General features: G+C 37.5%; 1 protein-coding gene across 13 annotated transcripts in view; it reads left to right on the top strand.

The window, feature by feature from the left end:
- LOC139136172 (oxysterol-binding protein-related protein 8-like) overlaps window positions 1–21,164 on the top strand; it is a 121,235-nt gene that overhangs the window by 71,543 nt on the left and 28,528 nt on the right. For 11 of the 13 annotated variants that reach the window (XM_070703931.1, XM_070703990.1, XM_070703976.1 and 8 more), the window contains 2 exons: window positions 198–311; window positions 18,872–18,954. In XM_070703931.1, coding sequence (XP_070560032.1) covers window positions 198–311; window positions 18,872–18,954 — 197 coding nt within the window. Of the gene's footprint in view, window positions 1–197; window positions 312–5,580; window positions 5,797–18,871; window positions 18,955–21,164 lie in introns of those variants that run through there. The other 2 variants (XM_070703946.1, XM_070703940.1) reach the window with 2 other exon arrangements.

Consider the following 21,164-nt stretch of genomic DNA (forward strand, 5'->3'; position numbering starts at 1 on the left):
GTATTTGTCATATACCTGTGGACATGTGGAAGCAATGCTCTACAGGTTCATTGATGATTGTATTATCCTGTGTATGGGTGATTTCTTTCATTTCCTCTACCCGAGCAGGATCCTCTGATTTCACTCTCGGCGTCTCCAATTCAATTGTTTCCTAAGTGTGTCGTAATTAACTCGATTATTTCCCCTCTTGCTTGCAGTCATAAATGTTGATGCGCCATCGTCTCCCGGCACCAGAGCCAGAATGCTACACATGAAGAAAGAACTCAGCGAGGGCCTTTCGGATTCGTCGCCAAATTACAGCCCAGTTCCAGGTATGAGCCTATACTCATTGTCAGATTATGTAAAGTAATATTTTCATATGCATAAGACAAAGTTATATTACTTCTTGTCATCAAGCATTGCAGTACGGTAAGTTTACTGGAGATCCACACATTTCAAAAGATCTGTTCACAGAATTTCCAAATTGTTTGATGTGCTGGACCAAAACTCATAATATTATGTGAGAAAGTTATGACTACAATATATTTCTTTTGGAAGAATGTGCCTCAAGGACACATATTCGGACTCTCAAAATTTTTACAGTAAAGTTCTTTTCTGGTCTACAAGTTGTAGAGGATTTTTGAAAATGCTGTACATCTGTGTGTCATCAGTCCCTACCCTAGTTTAATTCCAGATCCAGTGGGAGGGGGGTCACCCTGCTTTTGACTTCGGTGATTGGGTCACCATGGTTTTGCAATGCGGGGGGGGTGAGGGGGGCGTGTTGCATTTTTCAGCGCGCACCCTTTGGGCACATAACTTTCACATATCAGAGATGTACCCGGTATATCAAAGATATCTGGATGTTTGCAAATTGAAAGCCTGTTTTGCAAAGCGTAATAATCCGTATGAAATCTGCAATTCATATACAAAGCATCACAAAAAACCTGATCCTTTACTGTTTTGTCTATGAGAACTGGGTATGAGAAAGTAGCATGCTGTAATATTTCACAATACATTGATACACTGACATATTTTAGAAAGAGAAAAATAACAATGTATTTTTCATTTTCATTGATGCAACTTAATTTTCCTTCCTGTCACAGGTTTTCAAATAAAAGGTGTTTTTTATGAGTAAAATGATAATTAACAAAAGTCAGTCTTTGTCATTATTAGTTGCGCTTTTATGGTTTCACTGATAAAAGAACAGGTCCTCTGAGACGCTATATACATCAGATTTGGCTACAGCTTATAAAAATAGCTTCCTAAATTCTAGGGCTTCTCAGGAGATGTACAGTAATTGGATGGCTTGCAACAGTCTAATTACCAACTGAAGACTTTGATTTATTGCTGTTCTCTCTGTGATATAAGTGATTTACATCCATTCATGTACAACAGTTCTGGACATCTGGTTATGCACAGAAAGTGTGAAATGCATTCACAGCTCAGAGATTAGTGTACAACTTCATGTGTAAAAAATCTAATTGTAGATCATGACCTAGTGACCTCTAGAGGGCGCTTCACCAAACCTCTACAGTTTTCAAATGTTCAGTGCATTATCAGGTACATGTAGTAAGATTGAAATAAATCATATTCACTGTGTGGGTGTTGAATTGAAATATCAAATTGTTGATTTCACAACAGAAGAGATATGCTTCCATTTCACTTCCAAGGTACCCTTTGTAAGCTTGAATTTCTCCCAAAATGACAGATTTGATCTTTTTCTCCTCAAAACTGGTGTGTTTCAAATTTCACGCTGAGTAAAATTTGAATATAGAACATGATCTGTCAATTCACGTATATGTTTTCTCACGCAAAGTTATACCCCTTCTCTGATAAATATTTTAGTGGTCTATTTGCAGAGCTATTTTCACAGTTCTTTGCCAATGATTTGCACCATAATGTGTATGATGGAAATTCGTCAAGGCAAACATATGTAGTGTTTTTTACGGAAAACAATGAATGAAGTGATGAAAATTCGGTTAACCTTCTTACAACAAGTATTTAAAATTAATGTATGTCACTTGATCATTGGAAAAACACTGGCTGTAGGGATGGATATCAACAGTGTTTCCGCCAGAATGCATAATTTTGTGAATTGCCCCGAGTTAAAACGAAATCCCCCTAAAATTAAACATGAATACATTATTTTTATCATGTTTATACAGATAGCCTTCATTGGAAGTGGAGAAATGTTACAGTCTTACAAGTTGTTTGCCTGTATTTTAAACTTGCACAAAAGTCACTGTTTGCTCATGATAGTACCTGCAATGTGATATGATACCAGAATATTGGAAAATATTCATACATTAGTAAGTTTCTCAGAGAAATTTGAACAAATTTGAAAAAAACAGGCTCAAAATATTCATTATTTACCCACATTGAATACTCTTCATACAGAACACTATGCTTAGTCTCACAACCACCCTTCCCCTTTTCAAAATCAACCTGGCAGCATAGAATAAATAACTTTTTGTGTCATTTCTGTCATATGGACCTTGAGAAACACTGTCTAGCTGTTACCATGTCTACTGCAATCATCACAACTTTTGCTCTCAGTGATTTTGCAACAGTCTTGCATCGTGCAGTGCATCCAAACCGACCTTTTGCCTCCAGTGTTTCTGGAGTTTCGACATGTACAGTTTACAGCGCGATATCCTCCCCAGTCTTTTTGCAACAGAAGGTTCTCATCTAGCTACTGGAGTGTTGGTAGTGTGGTTAAAAGTCTGTGCTTTCAGAAAGCAGTGCGCAAAAATCCCGATCTCACTCACCATTACTGATCGAGTGAAAAAATGAAACTGAATCTCCCCAGGGAGCATCACCAGATGAACCAGAAGAGGAAAAAATAGTAAATGCCATTTGAAATATTGAAAGAGAAAAAAGTTACCTTGTAGCTTTTGCAGATGTCTGTATCATTAAAATCATAGTCATATTTCAGAAAAAGAATCCCTGTGTGAGTAATTCAATATCTTTATGGAGCAAATACGATTTTTCGTGAAATGCCAACCGTATAAACTTTTTCGTGATGATTATTGCGTGTGTTTCTTCAGCGTTTGATATTCAGAACGTGGTACCAAATGCCTTTCGAACAGAGTATATTTTCCTTGAAAACAATTCATTTACATGACTCGGCCAAGTTACTCAAGACTCTAGAGAAATATGAAGAATGCCTGTCTTCTTAACGGCTTCTTGATGGCTTGTTTCCATGGGAACTTGAACTGCCACAAGGGGAGAATTGTTTTCATTGTCTTTCAAACTGTCGTTTATCGAAACCAAAGTGTCACTCAGTCTCAATAATATCACTATCTGAGAGTCAAAGATACTGTGTATGTGTGTCACAGTTTGCGGCTTGACCTTTTCAACCAGCTCGGTGGGGACAGTCCTGCATGTCAAAGGTCAATTTTCTCTGTCAGGTTCAAAGATGTCATTCCGATTTGCCTACCGGACTGGATGATGCTTGTTTTGAATGTCATCAAAGTCTGATGGCTTTTCAGTCTGTCTAACTCTGCTGGCAAAATGGTGAAACAGACACCTTAAAACGGAATTGCAGGGTCAAAGGTCAAAGATGCAACACCTTAGATATTCCCCAGCCTTGTGTATATAAGAGAATCTGAAGGTAGCGAAGTCTATTCATGAGTGACAATACATCTACCAATCAAACATCAGCGTAAGATACCCCATTGGCGGCTTTGTGACGCTAGCAGAGGATGACACATGCAGAAACTCTTTCAAATGAGAATTTAATAGATTCAAAATGGACGGTGATAACTGTGCCGCAAGCTTGAGGCGTGGGTGAGTGACATTCGCAGAAATGAAGTAGGGGAGACATTCTGACATTTGCCAGTTATAAAGGTGCAAGCTATATCAAAAATGAATCCATGGACACCAGTGTATTAAGGCATGTAACAATGTTATTTGATTGATTGAAGGAGATACAAGGTTGACTTTATTTCCTGTTTGGTTTGGTAAACTTAAATGTCACAATGACCATCGTGTGACACAAACATGCCTTTAAGCGACAGATATTCATACTCTCCCAAATTTTTCTAAAACTTTTCGGATCTACCACTTTCGGGGGCTTCTCTCCGAGTAAATAAAGTTTCACCATCTTAATTTTTTAATGAAAATTGAAAATTGTAACTTTCCCCATAAAGTCAACGTAGGGATGGCAGCAGTTTTGATTTTCAAATATTGGTCAAACATTAGGCACTTTGTCTAAATACCAAATTTTGTGCTGTGACCCCTGATTTTGTCAACTCAGCCTGTACTGGTATGTTTTTAGACTGCAGTGTAGATTTTTTGGAAGTACTACCGGTAGAATAAGAACTTGTAATAAACATGCTGGTACAAAACAAAAAATGGTGAAAAATTGTCAAAGGTTACAGCAACACGTACTAGTCCTTTATAAGATAACAATCAATGGAGATCTCATCTTCAGGTGAAAGTTGTCCAGAATGATAACAATTTTGTGGAAACAGTTTACATGATGAAATGGACTTGACAAACCACCATTGATTTGTATGTACAAATCTTTACATATGTGTTTTTAGTGATTGCTGAATTTTATTGTAGAATTCAGTTTGACTCTGTCCTAAAGAAGTAGCCATCAGCACACAGAAAACTTCATTTTATAAAATAACAATCAACAGTTAAATAACTTAATTAAGTTTAAATGTGATACATGTATTTCATGTATGATTGTACTATAGCAAATTGTATTTATTTTCTATCAACATATTTTCAGGTAAGCTTGAAATGATCAACTGACGTATGCTGGTATCACAGTAAAAGGCTTTAACATCTAGTTATTATATGGTCATAATTTTGAAAGTAGATATGACCAATATTGCAAGTCTCCAAAAGAGTCAGATTTTCATGTAAGAAATTTTTTAAGTTTTTGTAAATTTTTATGCAAGGAAATTTGTCGTGTAGAAAATATGGATTTTATATCTGAGCTTAATTATAATTAACCCTTGGCGTGCTGTAATTTTTCCCACCAAAATTTTAGTGCAACATTTTACCAGCTTTTATGAATTTTTCTGTAATTTTTAAAATAATTTTGCACCAAACGGACATCACATTTCTTTGGCTACAGTTTTTCATCAAAATTTTGGCAAAAATCTGAAAAAACTTGACTGGTGTACCTTTTATAAAGGTGACAAAAATTGACTGTTGTGCTCAAATGGTTAAAAAGAGGAAAGAAACGCCACAAAGTGTAATATTGGTAAATTTTGAAAATGTGAAACTTTTATAGAAAGATTAATAAGCAGGATACGGTGATGACCAATCAGTCAGCTATATATACTGCAACCCTAGAAATTTAATGAGACAGCTTTCTAAAAATACACCTACATCCTGTAAACACCCGAGGAAAGATACAGTTATACTTGAACCAAATTAAGTATCTCAAGGGTTTGGATCAGATTACAGCTCTGTACCTGGCAGTGGTGAAAAAAAATCATAGACAGACAGGAAGGACAGCCTGTCTCAGTGATCTGTTGCAGATGTAAGCCAGACTGACACCATATTCATAACCCTATTGTCATGCTAATCATATTTATGAATATTCATGAAGTATTGTCATGCTGATTACCGTATGAGTGGAGGATCCGCATGTGACACTTGTGGTGTACGTATAAAATGCTCCGATGATTAGAATGACACTGATTTGAAGAGACTGTCCATGTGTGCCTTTGAATTGCTGAGATTGACTCCGTCCAACAATGATGAGGGGTTTACATAACTTGTCGTCAGGTCGAAGGCATCAGACCACGCAGGGGAAGTCTGGAGTTCATAATTTACAAAGAAACAACTCTGCAGGTAATAAGTGTGTGTTCTGTCTGGTTGAAAATTTTGCTGAACGTTTCCTGTGTAATAGTACGTGTATGTGTGTTTCTCTCATATTCATAATCTTGCTTCATATTTACACTGCTGTCCGGTATGCTGTTTGTACATGCTATAAACTTCTGCATCTGTGTTCAGCTGACTGTAATTTTTCACCAGACAGTTTCTGCTCTTCAACTACTGTTTCCTTTTCCCACAACCATAGAAAATGTTTGACCAGTTCTGTAATCAGACAATTTCACAAGGCTCTCCAGTTTCATGAGAGTCCAATAGTCACTCTGCGTAGTGGACAATATGGACCTGTAAAATAAATCACTGATAGATCATTCCAGACAGTCTGTATTGATTGACATGGTGTGATGTTTCTTGATAGTTTAATCACTCTTTATTTTCAGAATGTTAACTGTCAGTTACATAACACCCCGTGATAATTTTGCTGGGTGTTCCATATTTTATTTTGAACTAACTGCTTGATTTGTAAATTTGACCCAGTATTACCAAAGTGGATAAAATTTTCTCTGAACTTGTATTAAAGTGACCAATTTCAGATTTCTTGGTGCAGTTTGGCAGTTCAGGATGCAAGTGTTTATTTTGTTGTATACACAATTTTTTTGCATGATACAGTGTGTACATGTATGTGCTGGTAGGTGCAGGCAACCCCTTGGAAATAATATGAATATACAGAAGTCTGAAGTTAAAAGTCAAAAAGTATCAACCTGTCGACCCCCATTTAATATAAAACAGGTCCATAGCCACCATTGATAACGATGAATTCAGGTCAAACCATGGTGGTAAAGGGGTGTGAACTCGGTCAAAATGTGGAAGACTGCTCACTGCGCTGTGTGAATTTCTGTATGTTTACAAGGTCTCTGTATGGGTTCGGAATGCCCTACAACAAACAGAATTCAAGGATCCTCTGTAATACATGCGTGTCCTCTTTTAGCGAAGATAACATGTGAGACAAATTTGTATTTTACAATTTTATGTCACATGTCTGAGACATGTTTTATCATCAGATATTACTTTGTTTTTTATACTCAGTTATGTTATGCATATATTTTAGCTTACCTTTATTGGAAAAATCTTGACAATGATTTTGGTCAATTTAAATTATTTTTAAATTATTTAAAAAAATAATTGGCCATATACATAACATCACATCTGTGTTTACTGACAAACTACGGGAACAGAAGTAATTTGAAATCTATTGGCAAGGGACAGCTTGTGAAACTGTCACGACATGGTACCAAGGTTGCTCAACCAGCAGGGGAAGTCTCTGCTCAAAATTATCACGCCACGTACATCCGTTTCCTTTGACCCATCACAACTGTACCGTAGTTCTGTCAAATAGTGTCAGTGTTTTTGCTAAGGTTGGGGAACATTGGTAAATGACTTGGGAACCGTGGTAACATTTCTACTGTCCCCTAATCTGATTGCATTGATATACCAAGGGGAGCCCCGGTAAAATGACTGGGGAACCCCGGTAATTACCGGGGTGTAGGTCTCAACAAAGACACTGATGTTTGGTTTCTGTGTCAAACATTTATTTTTAGAGATGGAAATGGAACTTAAGGCTTTAAAATCACTAATTTAATTGTGCAGGGAGTTGTTAGTACAATTTCACATTTTCAGTTGTGGCAGCCTTTGGTGGTTCAAATTTTACTATAAAAAACACAGACTTTGGAAGTGAAAATATTTCAAGAAGACAGTAGCTGTACTTCATAGTGACTTTTTATTGTGTTTTTAGTTCAAGTGCAGTGTCTTGTTCAACCTATTAGAGATTTCCAACTCTAATTCTGTACAGTGGTTCCCTCTGCACCAGCCCATAATACTTCTGTTTGCCCAGTGCACCCCTCCCCCAATTTCTCCCTCCCTTTGGTTTATTCCAGGGAAATGCTTTCTCATTCCATGTATAATGACCGTCCCCATATTTGATGTGTAGAGAAATGAGTTTTGTGTCTCCGAGGATTTGTTGAATGAATCCAGCAAAACTCATATTTGTTTTGGTATTAATAGCACTACCTTGGGATGTTATCTGTATATCGTTCTTATCAATTTTTTTCCCCTCAAAGAAAGCGTGGAGATATCATTTAATTTGAATAAGTACTTCAAGAACTCTGTCAACATGTCAGAGATACCGTAATTGCATTACCATTTCTTTGCATTGGTTTATCAGGTGGAAGTCCAACTTAGCAATTTAAAATGATCGGAGTGCAAAAAAATTTGCTGATGTGCTGGTTATAATATTTATTACATGCCTTGATGTGAGTGCAAATCAGTGCATTGATTTGAGTAAGAACATCTGGGGAGTTAGCGGGCCAGTGAACGATACTTACCGGTTTCCATGGTTACCCGGTCCTCTTAACGCTAGATGTAAAATATTCATGCGTGCACTGCTATTTTGACTTTCGCTAAAATCTGTTTGATGCTGGTCGATAATGGTTAAATTGTTTTGAAAATGCCTTGCATGTAACTAAATGTCATATACATGTAGCGTTAACTGTGGAGAGGCATGTAATAAAAATATTATTGCCTGAATACATGGTTTTATGTGCCCTCGCAGCAGGAGACAATTAACCCTCCTGGAGCCGGGCAAATTGTCACCTGCTCTCGGGCACATAAGCCCATGTATTCATGCAATAATGTATATTAATACCACATTGTGTCGGGTACGTACATGTACATATCTAAAATTACCAAGTTCCTATTCTTACTGTTGCCATGGTTGATTGAAGTGCCACATTTTGGGGAAATCCCAAGTATCAGTTAAATTTTGAATACAAGATACATATATAGATATTGAACAACGCCAGGCTTAGATTGAGCTATTTGAAGAATTTTACCAAATACATCAAGAGATTCTTCAGTGACCAGGAGTTTCCCTGACATGGTTAATTGTGACTATACACCAATACAGTACATTTTCATAATTATCTGTGAAAAAAAGTGGAAAAGTCTTTTTGTATGTTTCTCACTGACTTCGTCACCTCCAAATGATTGTGTGTCTACTTTAACTGTGGTAGACTTGATTTAATTGAGAGCAGTTCCATCGATGATGATGTTGGTCATACAACATTTTGTGTTTTTTATTTACAATTAATTTGTCATTACCTTGACAGCTTGTGTGTTATTGGTAAACGTGGACGTGAGTGCCTTGTTAGGCCACCACAGTGAAATTATTCAGAAGTAGAATGTTGAAACTAGTTCCAAAGAGTCAATGCCACTACAACTATTAACCTTCTCAATGGAGCTGCAGTTTCTTTATCACACCCATTGAAATTATGTTCTTAACTTTACGCGTGTCTACTAAGGTCACACTTAAAGGTAGTATGCGCCTCGAACGTGAAAGAAACTTTTGCTCAAACTTTCCTCAAGGAATATCTCAACCATTCTCTTTCAAAATCAAGAATAAAAATTGGGGGTTGCCTAGCAAAGTTTGGTACTAGAGAACAAATTACTCAAGATTTACTGATATTTGAAATTCAAAATGGCCGACATCCCTTTGTTAACTCCCACTGAGAAAAATTAAAATTTTGGATTTTTGAAAAACTAAGATGGTTTAAAGTTTGCTCACACCAAGGGCCCCACCAGTGGGAGATCAGAAAAGAATTGTAAAAGTCTGAGACTCCAAATATCTGTTCCCGAGACATACCCGGTATAGTCTTCATGGACCTTAAGGATGGAGAGCTCTGCTTTTAATCACAGTAACATTTAACACTTTCACACTTGCTGTGGGGATTCACAAACTCTTTCACTGATACAGATGAAATAATAAAAAATTCTCGGCTCTTCATATGTTTCCAAAAAAAACGGTTCTTATAAGTGTTTCCTTCCCTTGTTGACAGTGATCATATAGACACAGCCCTCAGGTACAGTGACCTCCACATATATTTTCAAAGTGAAATTTTATTGTCAGCATATTTCCCGATAGTCCAGTATTTGATCCTTTGCAGAGCAATACAATTAGGGACTCTGCGGGTATAGTGATTGGAACATCAAGAAGACTGAGGAAATTTAACATTTTTATGTGCAGCACAGTTTGTTAAATGCATTATTAAATATGAGTAAACACATCTGGTGTTGCACAGGGCTTGAGTCTTATAAATTTTTAAGATTTTCATCTCATTGTGTAGGTCACTAAAGTCTTCATGGTGCTTGTGCAAACTCTCCTATTTTGCTATTTCTGGATGTGAATGTACTAAAGGGATAAATAGTCATGGTTGTCTAAAAAGGTTATGGATAATAAATGTCCGACTGACCAGTAGGGCTGTTATCATGTTCAAGTACAAGACTGTATGTGCACCAGAGATTTGTACATGATTTATAGACTTATTCAGTTGTTTCCTGTCAAAATTCTATACTGAGGTACACAACACATCACTCAATATTGCTGTGGCATCGTCGGTTCAAAATATCAAAATATCATTTTTGTGATTTTTTGTAAGCATAGATTTCCATAAGTCTTGACATCATTTTGAAGTGAACACTTATTTTGCACATTTTACAACAACTAGAGAAATGGTACATTATTCAAAATAAAACCACCTCTGTTGACTTCAAGCTTATATGGACATGGTGTACTCCGGTGGAAAACGTCAAATCCGCCACATCTCATACCCTTTGTGTTTTCAAGGGAAGAAACTACACCTTGAACCATACCATCTGTGTTGAACTCACTCCAAGCTATCACCATAGCAACATCACCTTGGCTCCTCCAGATGACATACCGGGGTAAATGACATCGTAGCACCAAATAACACCAGCATTACTGTCATATGTCAGGACATACCCAGTAGCTGGTAGCTGAAGTTCTCCAGCCGATGATATCCACATTTCATTGTTGCCTTTATGGCTAAAAGAAACATTCATATCAGCTTTAGAGTGTAACTAGTATGTTTACAACATAATCTGCTAATTCCTCTAAAGATTAATATCTGCATTTAAGTTTGCTTTTTATCAAACTAAAACACCCAAAATTATACCCGGTAGTAGGCCGCTGATAGTATCGTAAGAAGGTGCTCGTCCACTAATTTCTACAAGTATTAATGCCAAAAATTTAACAACTATAATTTTGGCTGGAATATTTACCCAACATAATCGACATACCTTAGTACCGGTACTTCGGGGGCAAGCAGTCATCTTAAGTGTTATGGCACAAACTTATCCTGATAGTGGGTGGTTATGATGGAAAAATGTGGCAGGATAGGATGGGAATCAAACGGATCTGCTCTACATTTACTGGAATACAAACTTTAATGGCACTGGTGTACATATACGGGTAGTTTACTGTCTGTTCGAGAAATATGCAGTGTCTTCTCTGTGTGTACATCAAAGCTAGGGCCAGACTTGAAATTTTAAGGGGGTGGTTTCATTCCACCATTGATACAATATTTCAAGTTAATATGCTTTCAAACTTTCTTGCTATCAAATATGAACACGAAATTGCACTAGTGTCCATAGAGACCAAACCACTGGACATTATTGGCTGTTCTTTTGGATATAAACATTCCATGCAATAAATCTCTCCAAAGGAAAGTGACAGATGATATTTTGACTTCCCTTTATTTAGAATCCAAGGTTTTAGCTGGTTTTACTGAAAAGTTGAGATTTGATATTATTTTATATGTATCAGCCTCTGTATGGTGTGGTAGCTGTTTACTCTTAAATATTAATTTCAATAAAATACCACATATTTACTGTTATGATAATTTCAAGCTGGGGGAATTCAAATTTGCATACCTCTTGAGGCAATTAGTCTTTTACAACAGTATACAGTATATATAGTTGATCAAAATATACTGTAAAGTCGCCAGTGTTCCCTGTATAGCAATTGAAATCAAAGGTTGGTTTAGGCAAAAGAACGCCACCTTCTATAGTTTGCGACTTTTTCTATTCTTTGGCAGCTGTATGGTATATCCCATTTTCTGAAAAGAAATGTTGACGTGCAATAGAATATTGACGTAGTTTTGACGTATTACAAGCTCCCGGCAGTCATTTCTATCATGGAAAAAGCCTTGGCTATCTTATTTTCTGCATTGCAGTGCATGTATTTGAAAAAAAAGTGCCCTTGATACAGTGATGAACCTAATAAGTATTCAAAACTCAAGAGCATGCGCTCACTGGGTTTTACGTGATGACAGAACCCCAGATACATCAATACTAGACTATCATCTCCCACCCACACCAGCCACAAAAACATACAGACAGGCATCCATACAAGGTACATGATAGCCACAACCAAAGTATGTCCATGGATGACACCATCCCAGGAAAGCTCAAATCCTTAACCACAATAATGTCAATGTAATATATATCCAAATGATACAACATACAGAGTCACAAAAGTTTTGGAAGTGTCAAAAGTTGAGGTAAATATTCTTCAAAGTTGATGTATCATTTTTCCCATGATAAGAATTCCAATTGACTGTCGGCTACACGCAGTGCCTATAAACGTAGGAATAAAAATCGTGAGTCACAGATTAGTTCCTTGGTATATAGGGTTACTTCTCATCATTCGTTCCATGAATGTCACTTTTCCTACTGCACCCAAGGTCATTTTTGCTATTTTTGTTCTCAGTATATGTTATATCAATCCGATTATATTCTGACATTATTGGGGTAAGGATTAGGGCTTGCCCGGAATGTCATCCATCTACATCCTTTGGATGTGGTTTATGTGTACCTTGTGTGGATGTCTGTCTGTTTGTTCTTGTGGCTGGTGTGGGTGGAGGATAATAGTATTGATGTATCTGGGGTTCTGTGTATCACGTAAAAACCAGCGAACTTTGCTGTCAAATTTAGAACTTCAAGAATAAATGTGAAATTGCATTATGGGAAGAATTCTAATGGTGATGGAATAGATAGTGTTTGATGGATTGAGTTGTGCTGTAACCAGTTGTGATAGGTTATGAAAGATTCTATGGTAAAATGAACAGAACTTTGATTTTGAAATCTACGTCCTACCTATAAAGACAAATTATCAACCAGTCACTGAAAGGTTTAAATCAGTGACATTGCAGTTGGTGTTCTTCCCCTGCAAATGTACCATTTCTTTTCCATATTTCAAAACTACCGGTAAGAGTTTGATGCCAGACAGTTGTTGTGCATTCAAAACACTTTCATAGCCTGACCAGAGAGATATCTACCAGTGGACCAGTGGTATGGGTTAGAATTAAAAAACTGACAATTTGTATGAAATGTTGTTTTGGAGTTTTTGCTCATTACTCCTGTATTGTACACGACTTTCCCATTTTACCCGTGATTACCATTCTTTTGGGGCCAATTTTGTCTGTAGTGTTTTCATTTTGATGTCATCAGTGGATTTGTTTGGCTTATTCTGTCATGACTATTAGTCATACTGTTATATTGTTTTTTACATTTAGTTTATGTCAAAAATTAATAGAACGGCCATTTCACTTGATTGTAAGGTGGTTTGTCAAGATGAATTCCATCGATGTTTTCTACAAAAAGTAACAGCGCACTACACAGGTTGCTTGTTTACATGTCCACAACTATTATTCTCGAACACCCACACTAAATAAACGCCATTCAACATTACTGTATAGATCATTGCATATGGGTACTGCAGTGGATACGATGTGACATTTTGTGTGGGGATTCAATCCAATATGGTTTGCAGTTTGTAATCATCAAATCACATTTGACCTAATATACCAGTATGACCATAATGGTTTTTCACTGTGAAGTCCCCACGGACACCGTCCGGGGGGACTTATAGGTTTGGTCATGTCCGTGCGTGCGTGCGTGCGTGCGTGCGTGCGTGCGTGCGTGCGTGCGTGCGTGCGTCCGTCCGTTCACGCAGATATCTCTGAGATGCCTGGAGCGATTTCATTCAAACTTGATAGAAGGATTACTTCATATGGCATACAGATGCACGTCAATTTGTTTTGTGATACGATCCAATATGGCCGCCAGGCGGCCATTTTATTACGATTTTTTCATGTACAGAGCCATAACTCAGGCATGTTCCAACCGATTTTATTCAAAGTTGGTACAAGGACATTGACCAATGTCATACAGATGCACGTCAATTGTTTTGTGATACGATCCAATATGGCCGCCAGGCGGCCATTTTATTACGATTTTTTCATGTACAGAGCCATTACTCAGGCATGTTTCGACGGATTTTATTCAGAGTTGGTACAAGGACATTGACCAATGTCATAGATATGCACATCAATTTGTTTTGTGATACGATTCAATATGGCCGCCAGGTGGCCATTTTATTACGATTTTTTCATGTACAGAGCCATAACTCAGGCACGTTTCAACCGATTTTATTCAAAGTTGTACAAGCTTATTGACAAATGTCATAGCTGTGCACGGCAATTTGTTTTGTGATACGATCCAATATGGGCGCTGTGCGGCCATTTTATTACGATTTTTCATGTACAGAGCCATAACTCAGGCATATCTCAACCGATTTTATTCAAAGTTGGTACAAGGACATGACCTATGTCATACATATGCACGTCAATCTGTTTTGTGATACGATCCAATATGGCCGCCAGGCGGCCATTTTATTACGATTTTTTCATGTACATTTTGTACAGAGCCATTTCTCAGGCATATCCGCATGTTTTGACCAATTTTATTCAAAGTTGGTACAAGGACATCGACCAATGTCATAGCTATGCACATCAATTTGTTTTGTGATGCGATCCAATATGGCCGCTGTGCGACCATTTTGTTACGATTTTTTTCATGTCCTGAACCATAACTCAGACATGTATCAAGCGAATTCATTCAAAAGTATTTTTATCACAGACCTAATGAAGAGGACTCTATCCTCTTTGAGGACCTGTAATCAAAGTACCGATTAACAAGTGGGGACTGTGTCATCAACGATGACTTGTTTACTGTGAAAAACCCATGATATTGGGTTTATTGAAAATGAATATTTTTGTACATTTACAAAACCCTTTGCTGTCAGCTCCTTACCAGGTACTTTCTGTGTTGCCATTGTATAGTAGCATTTCTGGACAAGTTCTGGACAACCATAAGGCAATACGTTTTTATAGAGTGTTTCAGTGAGTCTCCATAAGTGTTGAAAAATGTATGTACCATACATCTTCACATTTTATTCAGCGGTACTCTTGCATTACACATTACATCCCTCAAAGCGATATTTTATCACAATTCTCTTCTCATTTCAAAAGCAATTACTCACTGGTGACCTTGTGTACACGGGCAGATTGACTCGATTTCAAATTTTGTCGCATGTATGACGTACTGAATTGTGATAGCCAAGTCAAAGTCATTTACATTCTAAATCCGTAACAAGAGATCTGCACGCTCTTTATTATTGAAAGTTAATTATATTTGAACCATTATATATACAACCATGAGAATTGGATTTCCATGTAATCAACCATGCTGCAAATATCAAAAAAGAGCTCTTGGAAGTGTGATAACTTTCCCTTATCACTTGCTTCCATTTGCCGTATCATGAATATTCTGGACCAGAGGATTTGAATATCGCCAGGTTTTCATTAATGATTTACGTCTGACTTATTTTCTTTTAACACATTTCATTTTATGTGGAATAATTTATTTTTGCCCCAACAAGAAGTGAAAAAACTGTATAGCGTATGGTCCACTATGAACATAGCAGCTTGAGTGTTAAATGATTTCGGCAGAAATGTTAAACAAGTAGTTCTGCTGTATTTGGAATACAACAGAATACCGGTAGGTGATGTCAGAAAAGGAAAAGCAGATAATTAAATCATTCAAAACTACAGGAAGGATGACTACAATGTTGTAACACAAATACAATTTGTCAATTGACTCTGCTTGCTCATGTATCATTTCTGTACAATCCATTTGCTCGTCTCTAACGTGCAGTAGTGGTATTTTGCAACTTGACAGAACCACTACCGGTACATGTATCTGGCATTTGAGTAGGGAAGATTACTACCACACAAAAAACCAACAGCAGCAGGTTGCAATCGCTGGTTCTGGCATCAGTGTGTCTTGACATAGAATATTTACATGCAATTAGTCCTTTGGTCTCCTTTGAAAGTTGAGTTCATCTTGTTCAGAGATAAAAGCTGATGCAAAAACAAACCGCTTTATACCAGATTCAGATATTCTTATTCAGTTGTCAGGGATAATTACCTCCTCCCTCCTATCTCCCCTGTCCCCCTCACTAGATTTTCACTTGGGACATAGTTTTTTAGCTTAGTTCAGATTGACCACTTTGCGTCGGTGTAGCACCGGTGCTGGGCCCGGGCCGACGTAAAATAACCAATGTTGACACGCTGCGTCGGCCTAGGGCCGATTCAGTTTGGTCCTGGCTAGAAGGGGGGTTCAGGGCCAACGCAAATTCACGTGTGTGGTGCAGTGTGGACACGTTGCGTCGGCCCTGGTCCCAGTTGACCAGGCCTCCGTCATGGATCGAAGTTGAACTAGTCACCCTATTCACACAAAACAAACGACGTCTGAAACTAAAGTTTACACTTATCGAAATTTTCAATCCAGTCTTTACATGTATCATCCCATGAACGCAGAACTTCCCACCAACTTTTGCTCCGCAAGCGAGACCATGTCATTTGATTCCACAGTGCACGTAATTACCGGTAGAGATGCATTGTCAAAAATGCCGCGCAATGGTTATTTCTCCACTCCCGTCTCATATATTCATGTACCATATGCGCTTATCTAATAAATAGTAAAGATCTTTTCCATGATTAAAAGGGCGAGTGATGGTCATATTTGCCCTTCTTGTGCGTAAAAAAATGCAGGAAAATCATGAACAGTAGAAACAGCGTGCCATTATTCAAATGCGCCATTTTGAACTTTGACAGGTCAGAGGTCACAAAGAACGGTAGATTTAGACTTGCCCTAATTCTGGTACCAGTAAGTGTAGATAAGTGCGGATGCGGCCCAGATCTATTCCCAACAGGACAATTATTTTGTGTCGGCCCAAATTTTAGTTGGTTTGCAAATGTGAATGAAGTATTCTGTGCTCTCGCTGTCGCTCGTAACTTTCGTAAATTACGAACAAAAATGAAAATTTACGAAAAAAAATGAATGCCCGATCGGCCATTTACGAACGATTTTGTTATTTTTGAAGCCTGATTTTCGGTCAAGATTGTGAATTCCGGGGAAATACTGTCATATCTCGTCTTTCAAAACCTACGCTGCCCCTATCATCGGCGCATCGACACATGGTGATAGCTGGCTTTGGACTTTGACCTGTGATAACATGAGCATGCGCGAAAAGGTTTCAAGATCCCCGGGTCTTGTAATCTCATAGTGGTGTGTCATACATTACCAATCCATTACGGTAGTTTCGAGACACCCAAACACTCACATGCTGTCAACTTTCCGAATGGACTGTTGAAGCGGATCGAGGGAAGCGGGCAGTTACAAATACTTTGGATTGATAGTATCCAGTTGGGAAAGAAAGTTGGGCATAAAAACGGCAACTGATATGAAAAAATACGAAACAATGAAACCGCCGAGCTAGAAGAGATCAAGAACAGTCAGCCTGAAAGACAGTCGAACTACAGCAGAACTGCAGTCCGGACCGCACATGGTTGAACATGTACTGCAAAGTGTTTTTCTGTGCATGGAGGTGGAAGCGAGCCGGAAATCTTAGATGTCATAGATTTGTCATTTGACGATCTGAAAATTGAATTTTTCAGTCAGCGTGCCAATTTTAATAGGTTTCCTTCAAAATATTTTACAAGAAACTGTCTCAGCAAATGTTATGAATGCTGATAGTTTACTATGATCCAGAGAAAATGCTGTGCACAGTCCCATGACCAAAAAGTTTATCCAGACAAAAAAATAAATGACGATCATCTGCAGCGTTTTAAAAGTGTAACTGTCTCTAAGAAAACATTAGCAGGATCACCAGTCTCAGTTTGCTTACTTAAATTTGATTGAGATGAGACAAAATTTGTGCAAAACCACAGACTGCCAAATGTTCTGATCAGTGGTTGTTTAAAAAGAATTTTAGAGATGAACATGGCATAATGACTGCAGCTATAGAGGCACCACCTATTAGTACCTATGGATGACATGCATACTTTCAAAGTAACAGAGCTTTCCAAATATGAAAAACAGGGGACAGATTTTCTAGCATCTAAAACTTGTGCAAACACTGATAATATTTGATAATATTAATGACCGCTTCATAAATTAATATATATAATATCATCAACCACTGACTACACACACAAAGGGAGTTATGATTTGTGTCACAATATACTTGAACATGTTATGTTGTGTAATAAAGATAGAGTAATTGAATAACATTCATTGGCCGTTGACCAAAATTACACACTTTATTGAGAAAAGGAAGAAATTTCAATGTTACAAGCATTCATGACCCATGATGTACTGTGCTATTTAATAAATCTTTTGAAAATGCGTATCAAAATATGAGTGTTCATTGTCAAAAAAACTAAAAAGGGATTTTTCATTTTCTTTTGTCTATAATGGATCATTCATCATTTCTATCCCCTTATAATCACCTATTGAGTACCAGAAGTGCTTGTTGAAAGTTGGTGGGTTCGGAATAACATAATTTGTGCTTACTAATATTTTTTGAACCCAATTCGTAAATTTACTAACAATTTCGAAAGGCCAGGGAGAGCACAGGTATTTGTCTTGGTCAGTGTGTAATCAACATTGTCCTAATCAAGTAAGAAGAGCCAAATATCTAATTACTGTCAATTATCCATTATCATTCAAGAGACAGCTTTTCAAGAACCATTGCTTTTTAGCTTACATTTACTTTTGCAGATTTCTGATAATGGCATTACCCAGATTTGTTCAAATTGTGACCAGTTTCGCCATTTGAATTTCAAGGGATTTTTTGTGTCATTTTATGTCAAAAATGTTCACAGATACTTCAACAAGTAACAATACAGACTTTATACAGGAAGACACTCACAAATTAATACAGACAGGCCATCAAATGGTCATAATTATTGGCAGACAGACTGACATATAACACCAGTAACAGGACATGCAGACCTACGGTACTGACAAAATGACAATATCTTTTGTTTCATCTCAGGTCAGGGCTTGGAAGATGATGAGTATTTCCATAGATTGGATCCCAACAGGGAATCATCACAATTCAAGGCACATAGGAGCAAGGTTGGTTCTTTTGATGTTGTGTTAAGAATTATCTAAAAATATTTTCATCTTGAGTGCTTAAATATTATCATTAGAACACCAGATAGTTATTGTAATGGTGTAATTGTTCTCGCAAAAGGTGTCATTTATCGGGGTAGTGTATTTGAGTTGCATGCGAATGGGCGTTCTTTTATCACATTTACCAAAATTGTAGTCAGCAGCTACCAGTGATGGTGCAGTATGAAAGTGATGGTTGTCTGATTGTGTGAAACCTTTCAACTTTGATGACGTGATACTTATCAAATTTTGCCATTGTAGGGAAGGGATTTGATTTCTGTGTTTGTAAAAGATGATTATGACTGTGTAAAATGAGGTTAATGCAGGGAGAACCCATAAATGTACAATTTAGTCGAACTAAACGAAAAATTTTCTATAAACTTCTATTGAATTCCATGGAATCATGTTTTTCTATAGAATTCTTCAGAAAAAAATGCCCAAACTCTCAAAACTTCTATTGAATTTCTTGAGATAGTTTTAGAATATCTACCGTATAGAACTATAGAACTCTAGAATCTCAATAGCCTTTTTAAGGGCAATTTTATGCAAATCTCATTCAAGGAATGCTGCAGTGTACCTGTTCATAGCTGTGTCTAAATCATACCAACCATAAATGTAACGTGTTAAGACGGTGCCTATGAGAAAATTATTTTCAGCAAAAAATATACCCTTTAAAGGTTACATTCAGCTGGGCTGAGCTGTTTGTCTTTGATTTTAGTTTCTCTGTCATAGTCGTAAATTCTGCTTGCTGTAATTACTGACAGACAGTCAACATGTCCTGCAACATCAGCAGGCAGGCTTTTAGTTAACTTTAAAAAGCGTACAGGTACAGTACTTCGGTAAATGTTTGTGACAGCAAGACACTAAAGTACATGTATTTCATGTCAACCAAGTTGAACTGTTCATTTCCGTGTGATTTGCCATGTGAATTGCCTGGCAACGAGAGTGTCTAGACATCCACCACGCACACTACAAACTCCCTTCAGTCTCTTGTTTCTCTTACTGCACTCAATTTCCACCACCTACACAGTTCCCAGAACTCAGCCATAAAGAAAAAAACTGTTCATGTCTCATGCTACGAGGCAAATTACTGCTTTTGAGAAGTTCAGATGTATTTGCATTCCCTTTGCCTTCAGGAAGTAACTTTAATAAATTATGCTGGTCATATTTGTATTTATATTCTTTTTTTATTGAGGTTTGACCAGTCCCTATAACATGCAGTAAAGTGTTTGTGGACTAATAAGTTTCCAAAACAGGTTACACGGTTTGATTATTAGTGGTACACTAAGTAGGGTAGTAGACAAAGATTTAAAGTGTGGCAAGAATGGTATTGAACTAATACTGGTAGTTGTACCGTAATTTGCAAATATTTGTCTGGGGAAAAAGTTGGAAAATTACGTTTTTTGCATATCTGGGTTAGAATTATTGTACTGGTAGTATACTTTACAGACTGTGACATGCAAGTCTGGGCTTATGGTGACATGTAGAAAATTCAAAGATCTGCGCCGATGAAAAGGCAAAGAGGGGTTTGTCGAACTTCTGTATCCGTGTAAAGACAGAAAGACAGCACGATCATGGGGAGTGCTCGGAGTCCCTCTCAGTGAAGTGTTTACTCTTTTACCCCTCTCACCGCCATGGTTTGACCCAAACCTACCGGTATTCTTATCAATTGTAAGTGTGGACATGTTTTTTAGGGAATTGGGGATGAACATTACATCCCAGTCCTTGGTCTGTGTACTTTTACTATAGTCTAACAAACCATGGTTTAGCAGACGTGACATCTTGGCTGTTGCAAATCGTGTTACAAAGGTTTCACAAGACTTAGTACAGTGTATTGCCCTGGAGTGTTGCAGTGGTCATAATCATCATGTCATTGATAGGAGTATATCATAATCGTATGCCGCTACTTCAAGTATTGATGATGAGTGTGTAGGTGTTCCTTACAATTTTGAAACCTTGGAGCCATTTATAGAAAAAAACCTTGGTGAAATTCTCATTCAGGAAGAAGGAAAGAGGTTTATGCTCCCTGGCTAATACGTGCGTTGAAATTGAACTTGTCAATCACCTGCTCATGCGTTGTGTAAGGAAAATGGACGTCATGTTCATTTCGTAAATCTCCCCCAAACTGAGGCTGTCTTGTGAATTGGAGCCCTAGAAAACCAAATTGGCCATAC

This window comes from Ptychodera flava, chromosome 1 (genome assembly GCF_041260155.1).
Source record: "Ptychodera flava strain L36383 chromosome 1, AS_Pfla_20210202, whole genome shotgun sequence".
Classification (NCBI taxonomy): domain Eukaryota; kingdom Metazoa; phylum Hemichordata; class Enteropneusta; family Ptychoderidae; genus Ptychodera; species Ptychodera flava.